Source organism: Dasypus novemcinctus, chromosome 5 (genome assembly GCF_030445035.2).
Source record: "Dasypus novemcinctus isolate mDasNov1 chromosome 5, mDasNov1.1.hap2, whole genome shotgun sequence".
NCBI lineage: Eukaryota > Metazoa > Chordata > Mammalia > Cingulata > Dasypodidae > Dasypus > Dasypus novemcinctus.
The window spans coordinates 156,688,823-156,700,961 of record NC_080677.1 but is presented as its reverse complement, the minus strand read 5'-3'; the positions used below and the strand labels follow the sequence as shown (position 1 = coordinate 156,700,961).

The window sequence follows — 12,139 nt, the reverse complement described above, 5'->3', positions numbered from 1 at the left end:
TTGAGACATAGAGAAGGTGATTTGACAATGCTACCCAGCTTTTTTGAGAACCAGTCTCTAGAGATTATCTGTATCATTTCTTTTTAAATGATACTATATGGGTTGGGGGTTGGTCCTTAATCCTCCCACCCTTGTCTCAATCTGAATGGCTCCAGTTTTAAACGTTGGGCTTCCATCCTTGTCTTTATTTTATTTTAGAGTCTTAACAGACCCAGGCACTGTGGTAATTTCAGGGATCATGGCCATAGCGTGATAGGCAAAGTGCCTGACTACAGGGAGTTTCCTTCCTAGTGATGGAAACAGATAGTTGTAAGCAGACATAGGATAATTTCATATTATGATTTTCTCATAAAGGGAATAAATAGTGATGTGAATGGTAATGGTGGAAAGGTGGGAGAAATATGTACATTGGTCAGGGAATGACTTTGTAGGGGATAGTTTATAAATTAACACCTGGAAGATGAGCGACTGACCATATAAGGATATAATACTGTGGCTTAAACAAGTTGAGGGGAAATTGGCAAATGACTTCACTAGAAAGAATCTTCTTTTTTAATCTTTTGTGTCATCTTGATGTCCATAGAACTTTCAGGAATTCCTTGTCCAGAAGATGTAATTTAAGATTTTCTTAGTCTGGCATCTAAGATTCTTGAGTAGTCTTTGGCACAACTTAGCTTTATATCCTGTTATCTCACATATAGTAACCTCATGTTCCTGTCAGACTAGTTTTCACTCACTGCCCTCTAAACCCTTGACACTTCCTGTCATTGCTCATATGTTCCCCTGACAGAAATTTGTTCTCTACTTTATTGTACCCAGTTGAAATCTCTTCATGTCTTAGTCGTCTTTACAGTCTCTCTTTACTGTTTTGTTACTGAGAGTTCTTAAAATCTGAGAGACTTATGAGGGCATTACGTATAATGAAGATCCTTTTGCATACTAGATCATTTTCATCCCTTCTCAGATGATATGATTTGAAGCCATGTGGCTTCCAAAGTTGAAATTGGCTGCTACTTAATTGATATAGAATCAGGAGGTACAATTACCTAGATATAACTGTAGGCATGCCAGGACCTGCCTCTGTTTTCTGCTTGATTACTGTACTATAACTCTAAAGGCATCAGCTTGGGAAAGGATAATATTCAGTTTACAACCATATTTCCTCTGCTTGGCCTTATAGAATCTTATGATAATTTGATAAATTTTCCCAAAACTGATTTATTATTTTTCATACAAACCTATGTTCTTTTTCTCTCAAGGGAATGCTTTGATTCCTTAGATTGGCCACTTAGCTGATTTCAAAATAAGAAAACATGAAGAGGTGTGTGGGAGGTGATTTAATTAATTATATTGCATAAAAGTAATAGATATGAGAGCACAGGGATACATGCTGTGACAAAGGGCTCAGTTAGTTGGGGGGTCAGAGGGCTTCTCTGAGGATGTGGCACTTAAGCTGAGAGCTTAAGGATGATGAAGAAATTGGCAGGCAGAATGGGGGAAAAATGTTCCAAAAAGAGCGAGAGACTGTAGGAAGAATCTAGAAGCAGGGAAGAATTTGGCATATTCAAAGATTGGAAAGAGGCCAGTGTAGCAAAACTGGTGGGCAGTTGTGGTCAGTGTTGCAAGATAAGGCTGGGAAGGCCAGGTTGTGCAGAGAAATTTTAATGGCTTGCCTGTGTACTCATTGAAATTCAAAAGACATGTCATTGTCCAAAATATGTTTAAAAGATTAATTTGGCTATTTTGTAGAGAGAATTTTGAAATGGAGGCAAGGATGAAAATGGAGAGAGCAGTCAGTCTGCTCTCTGTATGAGGTACTGAGTCACATTCCTGGCATCACTCATGGTTGAAGAGTCATGTGCTGATAATTTTTCTAAGCAAATGAAGTTTAAGGCACTGTGTCTTAAGGGCATAGACCATTGGAAGGCTCTAGGCTTCTTATTGTTACTTTAGTATCCATTCATCATTTGTACATTTGGTTTGTTTCCACTTTTGGCCATTAGGAATAATGCTACTGTGAAGAATTGTATCTAATTGTTTATGTGGACATAGGTTTTCCTTTCTCTTGGGTATATACCAGTAGTAAAATAGTGAAACTTTTAGGATATCTGGTAACTCTTTAAAGGTTAACCTTTGTGGGAACTGCCAGATTTTTCCCAAAGCAACTGCATTATTTAATGTTCTACCAGCAGTCTGTCTATATCTTTCCCAGTGGGCATGACATAATACCTCATTTTGGGTTTGATTTATGTTTCTATATGGCTAATGTTGTTGGGCATCTTACTGTGTGCTTTTTGGTCATTTGTATGTCTTTGCAGAAATGTCTGTTTACATACTTTGCTCATTTTTTAATTGGGTTGTGTTTTTTTTTGGTGTGTGAACGTTAACAGTTCTTACAAGTGGAAAGGATAATACACAATCAGGCCTTGGAGAAATTGCAGGTTCGGTTCCAGGCCACCACAATAAAGTAAATATCTCAAAGCAAGTCAAATAAATTAAAAATTCTAGGTGCATATAAAAATTGTTTACACTATACTGTAGTCTATTAAGTATGCAATAGCACTATGTCTAAAAGATGTACATACCTTAATTAAAATGTGGCAGAGCCAGGAAGCGGACTTGACCCAGTGGATAGGGTATCTGCCTACCACAGGGGAGGTCCGCAGTTCAAACCCCACGTCTCCTGGACCCATGTGGAGCTGGCCCATGTGCAGTGCTGATGCGCACAAGGAGTGCCATGCCATGCAGGGGTGTCCCCCGCGTAGGGGAGCCCCACACACAAGGAATGCTCCCCATAAGGAGAGCCGCCCAGTGCGAAAGAAAGTGCAGCCTGCCAAAGAATGGCACCGCACACACAGAGAGCTGACACAAGATGACGCAACAAAAAAACACAGATTCCTGGTGCTGCTGATAAGGATAGAAGCAGTTACAGAAGAACACACAGCGAATGAACACAGACAGCAGACCACTGGGGGAAAAGGGGAGAGAAATAAACAAAAAATAAATCTTAAAAAAAAAGAAATGTGGCAGAGCCAAAATCACAAGCACATGCTATTGGAATAGCACCAATAGACAGACTTATTTGACTCAGGGTTGCCACAAACCTTCAATTTGTAAAAAATGCAGTGTCTGAAACACAATGAAATGAGGTATGCCTGTACAAGTCCCTTATTGGATATATGATTTGTAGATGTATTCTCTTATCCCGTGGATTGTCTTTGTACTTGATGATGCAGAGTGTCCTTTGAAGCACACAAAAATTTTAATTTTGATGAAGCTTAATTCTTATTCCTTTTGTTGCTTGTACTTTTTAAAATTCAATGTATTCATTTAATTGCTGCAAGTATCCATTTTTCCCTTAAGATATATATGAGATCAGTCATTTAAATATAAAGATGCAGGTAGCCGCTAACGACTGAGTATACACTCTCCTGTAGCTCAATTCTAGTCTTTAATAAATTTCTGATATTTTGGGTTAAGGATGTATTTATTCATGTGTAGTATCTAAGAATAATAGCCATCTCAGAGCATTCTGCTCAGATCTGAGAGTCTGGTAATGTAATGAATAGATCTTTATAGATGAATCTTGCTCATACTCTCTAGATAGGCCCAGCATTGATCAGTGGCTGAAAAATATATTTGGGCTGCTTATATCACTGAACAAGCAAAGTTCAGATCTGTGAGTCCCCTCAAGTGGTTAGATTCCTGTGGAGTATATTGCACAGTGATTCCTGCAAAGGAATATACTTCCAACTGAAAGGTGGATCTGGTTTTATCACTTTGAGTTAGATCCCAGTTATGTAGCTGTATGTTTGTTAAAAGTAACAAATTAATCTTTAGGAAGCTTAATGTCTTTTTCTCTTTGCATTTTCTGAATGTGGGAAGAGTTTGGTAAAACTGGCACTTTTGAAAGAGAAATGTTGCCAACATGGTTCTGTGAGGTTTTCTTTTCATTGGTCTTTTTTTTTTTTTTTTTAAGATTGATTTATTTCTCTCCCCTCCCCCCACCCCCCACCCTGGTTGTCTGTTCTCTGTGTCTATTTGCTGCATCTTCTTTGTCCACTTCTGTTTTTGTCAGAGGCACGGGAATCTTTGTTTCTTCTTGTTGCGTCATCTTGTGTTAGTTCTCCGTGTGTGCGGCGCCATTCCTGGGCAGGCTGCACTTTCTTTCGTGCCGGGCGGCTCTCCTTACGGGGTGCACTCCTTGCGCGTGGGGCTCCCCTACGCGGGGGACACCCCTGCGTGGCAGGGCACTCTGTGTGTGCATCAGCACTGCACATGGGCCAGCTCCACACGGGTCAAGGAGGCCCGGGGTTTGAACCGCAGACCTCCCATACCGTAGGCGGACGCCCTAACCAGTGGGCCAAGTCCGCCGCCTCATTGATCTTAACTGTGGTATCATTCACATTTGGGATCCAAAGGAATATGGACAGGAAAAAAAAAATCTACCCTGAGCTTTTGTTTTATTTTTGAGAGTTTCATTTTAAATGACAGTGCTTAATGATAAGCACTTTAAAAGAAGTGGGAATGGTATTTCCTTTGGCGTGTTTCTTGAAAAGACTTAATATATCTTTTCTGATGGTAAGACAGATTCTAGTTTCACATTTCATGATTTTAGTTCTTCTGCAGGTGTGAGTGAGGCACAAAGGTGTGCCAGTTCTGCAGCTAGCAATTTCTCGCTGTTCTGAGGCTGTGAAAATGTCCAAATCAAGGCTTCATTTAGGCAATGTTTTTTTAACTCAAAGACCAGCTGCTGGGGATCCTAGGTTCTTTTCACATGGCAGGGCACAGTGGCGGCGTTTCTGGCCTCACCTTTCTTCTCCAGGTCTTCAGCTTAATGCTTCATTGGTTTCTCTCTCCTTCACTGGGTTTCTCTCTCCACTTCTGTGAGGGTCTCTGAATTCATCCTGTTTATAAAGCTGTTGCTTATACTTTTGATGTGATATCTAAGGAAGTTTTGCCTAACCCACGGTCATGATGATTTATTCCTATATTTGTGTGTGTAGTTTTTAAAAAATAATTTAGCTGTTATGTTCAGGCCTGTGATCCATTTTGAGGTAGTTTTTATGTACAGTGTGAGGAAGGGGTCCAGCTCATCTTCATTTTTTTGCATGTGCTCCCTCCCCTTTAAAATGTATTTTGTAAAATCCCCATTACTATCTTGAAGATAAACATAAATGTGGGAAAATATGAGTAGTTCTATATGTATAGGGTTTTGTCATCTGTCTGTGAGGTGGCATGATCACCAGTGGGTTTTAGCATATTACCATCTTTTCAGGGGAGATTTGACTTCTGCCATTTGACCTTGTTAAACCAGTACAGAACCATCTGGGGAATTGCTTGTTAAAAATTGCAGTCTCAGGGTTCCATCCCATATACTAAAATCTACATCTTAAAATATACAGACATTTGAGAAAAACTGCTCAACACTAAGTCTTTCTCTGCCTGTTATCTGCTTTCACTGGATTCAGAAGGCTTAGTGGGGTAGTTCTTGAAATCTTCCTTTAGTATCATGGTTCCTGTTTTCTGTAGAAGGGATTATGACTTATAAGACTGAGGATCTGATAGTGAATTCTGGTGGTGATTATGTTCTGATGTCCTCATACAGTTGATTCTTGTTAGTCACTTTAGTTATGTTCTATAAACTCTCCACGTACACTGAATTCACAAATATTGAAACACAGGATTAAGTTCCTGTGAGCCTTTAGTCACAAGTTCGATAACCAATCAATATGTAACCTTGTTTTATGTGAGCTTCTGTTTAAAGACATCTTATTTCATTTGTATTGTTGATTTAACATCAAATTTAATAGCCAAAAGCACTATAACTCATGCCTCAGCAAAGCTCATAAAACATACATACACACACATGCGTTTTTACCCAGCCTTCGTGTACTTAGGAATGCTAGACAGCACGCCAGCACTTCACTTGGGGGCCATTTCAAACAGCGAAATCACCAAGTACAAAACTGCAAAAACCATGGGACTAAATATACCATGAAAAGGATACTGGGTTGTAGTATGAAAGCTGGAACAGGCAGAGCATCACCTTGTTCACTCTCAGTTGGGAATATGCATGTCAAGCCACTCAAACTTTTTGCTACACTGTGAATGTTCATAAATAACAGTGAAAGCTCCAACAAGTATTGATTTGAGGATTTCAACTAAATTTAGCAAATAGGCAACCTCGCAGTTAAGGAATCCATGAATAATGAGAGTATGGAGTAGAGCAAAACCTCTGTTCACCTTTTGAAAAGGTGGGTGTGTTTTCCAACTTGGTTGATTATGTAAAATTGTATATACTTTCTTCTGCTTTCCTTCTAATATCCAAGTCCTATTTTTTAAATGGGAAGGCAATCTGCTTGCTTAGTGCCATTTTTTTGCTGAGTCTGGTATATGTTTTGCTGTATTTTTTGGCCTGTTCCCTGGAGTCCTCTCCTAGGGCCTTTTTCTCAGATTGTAGGGTATATCTTTCTTATCCTTTATTTATTTATTTATTTATTTTTTAATTTTTGAAAAGCGCATTCTTTTTTTTTTCTTTTTTTTTTTTAATGTTACATTCAAAAAATATGAGGTTCCCATATACCCTTCACTCCCCTTACCCCACTCCTCCCCCCATAACAACATCCTCCTCCATCATCATGAGACATTCATTGCACTTGGTGAATACATCTCTGAGCACTGCTGCACCTCATGGTCAATGGTCCACACCATAGCCCACACTCTCCGATAGCCCACACAGTGGGCCATGGGAGGACATACAGTGTCCGGTAACTGTCCCTGCAGCACCACCCAGGACAACTCTAACACCCGAAAATGCCCCCACATCACATTTCTTCCTCCCACTCCCTACCCTCAGCAGCCACCATGGCCACTTTCTCCACACCAATGCCACATTTTCTTCGATTACTAATCACAATAGTTCATGTATAGAATATCAGTAAGTCCACTCTAATCCATACTCTATTCCTCCATCCTGTGAACCTTAGAATGGTTGTGTCCACTCCACATCTATGTCAAGAGGGGACTTAGATTTCACGTGGATGCTGGATGCAATTCTTCTGCTTTCAGTTGTAGGTACTCTTGGCTCCCTGGTGTGGTGGTTGACCTTCTTCATCTCCATGTTAGCTCAGTGGGGTAAGTCCAATGAACCAGAGTGTAGGAGTTGCAAGTCTTATCCTTAATTAAGATCTAGCTTCTGAAGTTTTAGAAGATGCTAAACAGGGATTATATTGCCTTTTAAATATTGAAGATTGTGTCAAGGACATGGTCAATATCTTGCAATTTTAGTAAATAACTACTTAACTTTGAAAGCAGACACTAGCATTGTATAGTCCAGCAAAATTTTCTTAAAGGACCTTGTCTCTCTTGTTACTAAGAGTAGGAAAGGATCTTAAATGATTGGCTATGGTTGTCTTCTGATAAAACTTTATGTATAAAAACACATGTAGTTAGCTGATCCTTGGACTATTCTGACACCTGCATCCAACCATATTGTTGAATTTCTGTTTCATGTCTCTCTTTGGTTAGACATTAAAATGAGAACTTTACTTCAAGTTGCAAATATAAATATATGAAATCCTTTGTCATTCTTCTTCCACCACTGTCCACACAATCATGTAGTATTAACTAGCATCCCTTTCTTACAAGTCTTTAAGTTTTGCTGTGTCAATCTAACTTTAATTTTAATTTCATCCCCCTTATCCACTAAGCCTTCTTTTCCTGGAGAAAAGTTTTCTTTTTATTGTAAGTAGTCTGTCTTTGGTAATGCAGAGAGCATAAAAGGCACTGGACAGTATAAATAGCTTATGGTTCCTTTACCTCATTAGGCCCAGCAGTATCGATGAGACATTCTTGCTGGCAGATACATTATCTTCCTTTGTGTTCTTGAATAATTGCAATCCTCAGTTCAAACTTTATGCTTTCTCTTTCCCAAATCCACTTATTCTGTCTCAGCCTTAGAGTCTTCCTTTGTAAGAGAAAAATAAAAACATGTTACCCATCACACACAAATTCATCATGGGGTAAGATACAAAATTCATGTGAATTTTTTCAAATAAAAAGTTTTCAAAAAAGCTTTTTGCACTTTAAAGCACCTTTTTTAGGTCTGGGTCTGGTAATTCACCACCACCTGGTAAGAGGGTATGTATGAGTCATCACTTCGCTCTTTGATGTCTTCTTACTTCAGTTTGGAAAGGACTGACTGGAGAGGTTGGTTAAAAGGTTCAAATGAGATAGTTACCCTCAAAAACATTTGTAAGCCACAATGTAAGTTGTACTTTTTATTATGAGAGAGTTAGCTTTGTTTATATGATAGTCATGTTTTCTGGGCAAATCTGCCCTGACTTCATATCTTACAGGGCATTCTTCTTCTGTCTGGGACTCCAAAGATCTGTTGCCCACCTTACTATATTATATTCTCCATACAGTCTCTTTTACGTTTTTGGTGTCTATTTAGGAATTTCAGTCTTTTGTTAGTTTTTTACTAAAATATCTTCATCTTATTCCTCACTTTTTTCAAACATTAAGTTTCATATTTGCTAAGTTGTCTAAATAAATCTCTCTATTCCAAAGAATTTGACATTCCCTATCCAGAAAGCTCCTCTCTCCGTATGTCTCTCAACACCTCATTCGGTTTTCTCTTCATTTGATTCTAAAGTCTTAGGCTAAAATACCTTAAACTTTAGGTTGCTTGATTATTGTCCTGCTGTCTGAAAGCCCTTGTGTAGACCTAAAAGCTATCTGGTAGCGTCTCTCAGTCTGGTGGAAGAGATAACATTTCTCTAGAGGTATTTGCTAATTAATAGGAAGGTTTGTTAATATTTGAATTTTCATTGATTCTAAGAATAACTGCTAAAGTGAAGTGAATTTCTGGGTCTTAACCTCAGGAGAGCTCAACAGACTTCATCCATATTTTACCTTATGTTCATAGAGGTCTCTGTCATGTCTGTAACCTGACTTTAAATTTCGTAGATACAGAGTAAGCATATAAACTAACTTGCTCAAAAATGTATCCAGATAAACGCCAAAATAGGATGTCTAATCCAGACTTCCTAGTGGATTACTTGGGTTCATTTTGATCAATAAGATTGGCTCTTCTATAATTTTTTGGCATTTTTTATGGATAATTTCCATGAAATCTCATCTCTGCTACTAGTGTATAAATACGGTATTGTGTATAAATTACTAATTCTGTTCCACGTTTATATTCGACCATTCATGGGTTCTTTGTGCTTGTTTATTATATACAAGGCAAATTTAGAATCTCCTCCCTTTTACTTCTAATGGAAAAGTGAATTCTTAGTTCTGTGCAGATCTGCTGACCACTTCTTAGATATGTAAAGCTCTTAGGGTATTCATCTCCCTGTCCCATCCAGTTCACCTTCCCACTTACCCATTTAGTTTTTCCTGATGATTGAAATAGTTAATTAATTTCTACTCTTACCCACTCTGCTGCTATGATCTAATTCCTAGAAACTTGACCATTTAAATTGCTCTCAGTTCCTCATTTTTGTTCATTATAGTGTAGCCTACAAAACCATTGCCAAATCAATGTTTTTAAAATGCCAGTTGGATTATGTTACTTTGTTGCTGAAGAATACCTATCTGGAATAAACTTGAAATATTCACGTCATTATCTTATATTCAACTTTTTTATATCAGTTTTTACAAGTGTGGATTTTTATACCTCAGCTTTTCTTTAAACAATCAGAACTAGTATCTGATCTCTGGGATTTGTAGACTGTTCCTAAGACTCAAGAGTTACTCTGAAGCAATTTTTTCATAGAGTTGTTTCTGTTAGGAGATTGCTGGTGGTATCTTCACCATCTTGAAGGTAGACCCCCTTCTCTGAGACTTAACTGTTAGAAAACTTGATGCTGAGAAATTGGCAAGTTATTAAAAATCAGGTTAGGGGAGCTCCTTAAGAAATTGAAAAGTAATCGCAAAAACATTGGCTGAATTTGAATTTTTTGTGCCTTTTTTCTCTTGAAAAATAGTGGTTCTGTTCATCCCCAATAAATTTTTTTTTATTAAGCACTGGAAGTTGCTAGAAGTGTTACAGTAAGTTTTTGCTCATCTAATTATAAAGTGCTGTTTCTTAGTATATCAACCATGGTAGTGTATGTGCTCTTTATGCCATACCTTTAGAAGACTCACAGATAATTTATATGCTATAATGAGTATGAATATGTATATATTCCTGATGTTTATGTAAAACGATGCTTTAAGGATATATAGCTATTCTCTAGTATGATAGAAAACAGACATGAAATACAACTTACTGGTAATTCTCTTTGTTTTTTATTTCTCGAAGGGACCAGTTACTCTCCACAAGAAAATTCACACAACCACAGTGCTCTTCATAGTTCAAATTCACATTCTTCTAATCCAAGCAATAATCCAAGCAAAACTTCAGATGCAGTAAGTATTATAAACATTCTTAAGTTTCTTTTTTTTGGGAATCTGTGGCCAAAAAAAAATCGCATAGCAAGTTTTGTAACATCTGATTTGATTGTTTTGAAATGTTTTAATTAAACTCTATCTTTTTCTTAAGGAACTAAATTTAGTAATTTATTAACAGCCTAACCTTATTAGTTGAACCAAGGATAGTCTGAAGATACACCATTTTGGTATTAAGTCATCAGCATTTCTGATTGAGCTGAATTTTACCTTTGTTAAACCTGAGATATATAGAACTTCAGGCTTTGAAACTTCTGTAGTTTTACTTAAGTGGTTAAATTGAGCTTGCTTGCTTTCCAAAACACATAATGTCCTTGGAGCATCTATTTACTCAGCACCTACTTTCTAGACACTAGGGATATAAAGGTTCCTTAGGGTCATAAAACCCAAATAATTTCAAAAGTTTAGTTTAATTGGGAGCGGGTGTAGCTCAGTGGTTGAGTGCCTGCTTCCCATGTACAAGGTCCTGGGTTCAATCCCTGGTACCACCTCAAAATAAATATATATATATATTTTTAATTTTAATTTAATGATGTTAACTGTTTGAATTCATTGAAGTCACAGGTTCAAATGTAATTTCTAAAGTATTCATTCAGCAAATAGTTAATAAGTTTCCACATAGGTGTCAGGTGTGTATTAGGTTGTAGATAGGTAGAACTAAAAAAATGTGACCCATCTTAAAGGAGCTTTTGGACCTGCGGTGGAAATGGAAAAGGAAACAATTAAAACAGTTCATGTTAAGTTGCTTTGGGGACACTTGGGGGGAAATCCCAACTTGGCTGAGGGAGGTAAATAATTAATGCTTCCCAGCAGATTGTATATAACTTAGCCAGTTGAATAGACCTGGAATTAGAATGTAGCATACAGAGGAAAAAGAATTTACAAAGACACAGAAGTGTTGGACTAGCATAGCATGTTTGGAGGACTGCAAGGATTTTGATAATATGGAGGAACAGCAGGAGATAAGGTTATAGGGACGAGTGGGGTCTAGATCTAAAGGGTTTTATATCTTGCTAAGGGACATGAATTTTATGTGAAGGCAGCATTACTGAATGATATAATCAGTAAAGTAACATCAGATTTGCAATTTTAAAATTATCTCAGGTAGCAATGTGGAAAGTACATAATAGAAAGAAAAACAACGGGAAGGCTATAGAATATTGCTTGACTCCAGCAGATTTTGTCTTGGGTAAATTGGGTGATCATTGTACCTTTGTCAGCTTTGAAAGACTTTCAAGTTATATTTTTCTTCCTTTCTTGAAGCAGTTTGGGTAGTGCATTTCCTTCGATAGTGGGATATTAATGATGTTTGGATGAAATGGATTTGGATAGTTACAAATATTCTTTCATTCAAGGTCCAGTTAGGAAGACAGAAATCTTCTATACTAGTTATTTTAACACAGAGAATTTAGTATAGAGGGTTGGCTAAGCAGATATTACAGGTATGAGTACTGAAAAAAAGAAAACTGACTAATGAGGTAATTCAAATATACCCTCTTAAGACTGGGGAGCAATAGTAAAAGGTTGGGTTATCAGATCCTGAAAGCTTAGAGGAGGAACCCTGCAAAGCTGGTGATAGTACCTCTAAGTGGATCTGGTGAAGCTGGTTCTGGTGGGGGGTGGGGTGAAGGCAGTGAACTGGAACCACCTACAGCTGCTAGGCTAGGGGGCTGATGCT

General features: G+C 37.8%; 1 protein-coding gene across 6 annotated transcripts in view; it reads left to right on the top strand.

The window, feature by feature from the left end:
- The window catches only part of WAC (WW domain containing adaptor with coiled-coil), a 73,075-nt gene that overhangs the window by 27,566 nt on the left and 33,370 nt on the right, over positions 1-12,139 (top strand). For all 6 annotated transcript variants that reach the window (XM_058297767.2, XM_004485287.5, XM_012520434.4 and 3 more), the window contains exon 4: positions 10,316-10,422. In XM_058297767.2, coding sequence (XP_058153750.1) covers positions 10,316-10,422 — 107 coding nt within the window. The remainder of the gene's footprint in view (positions 1-10,315; positions 10,423-12,139) is intronic.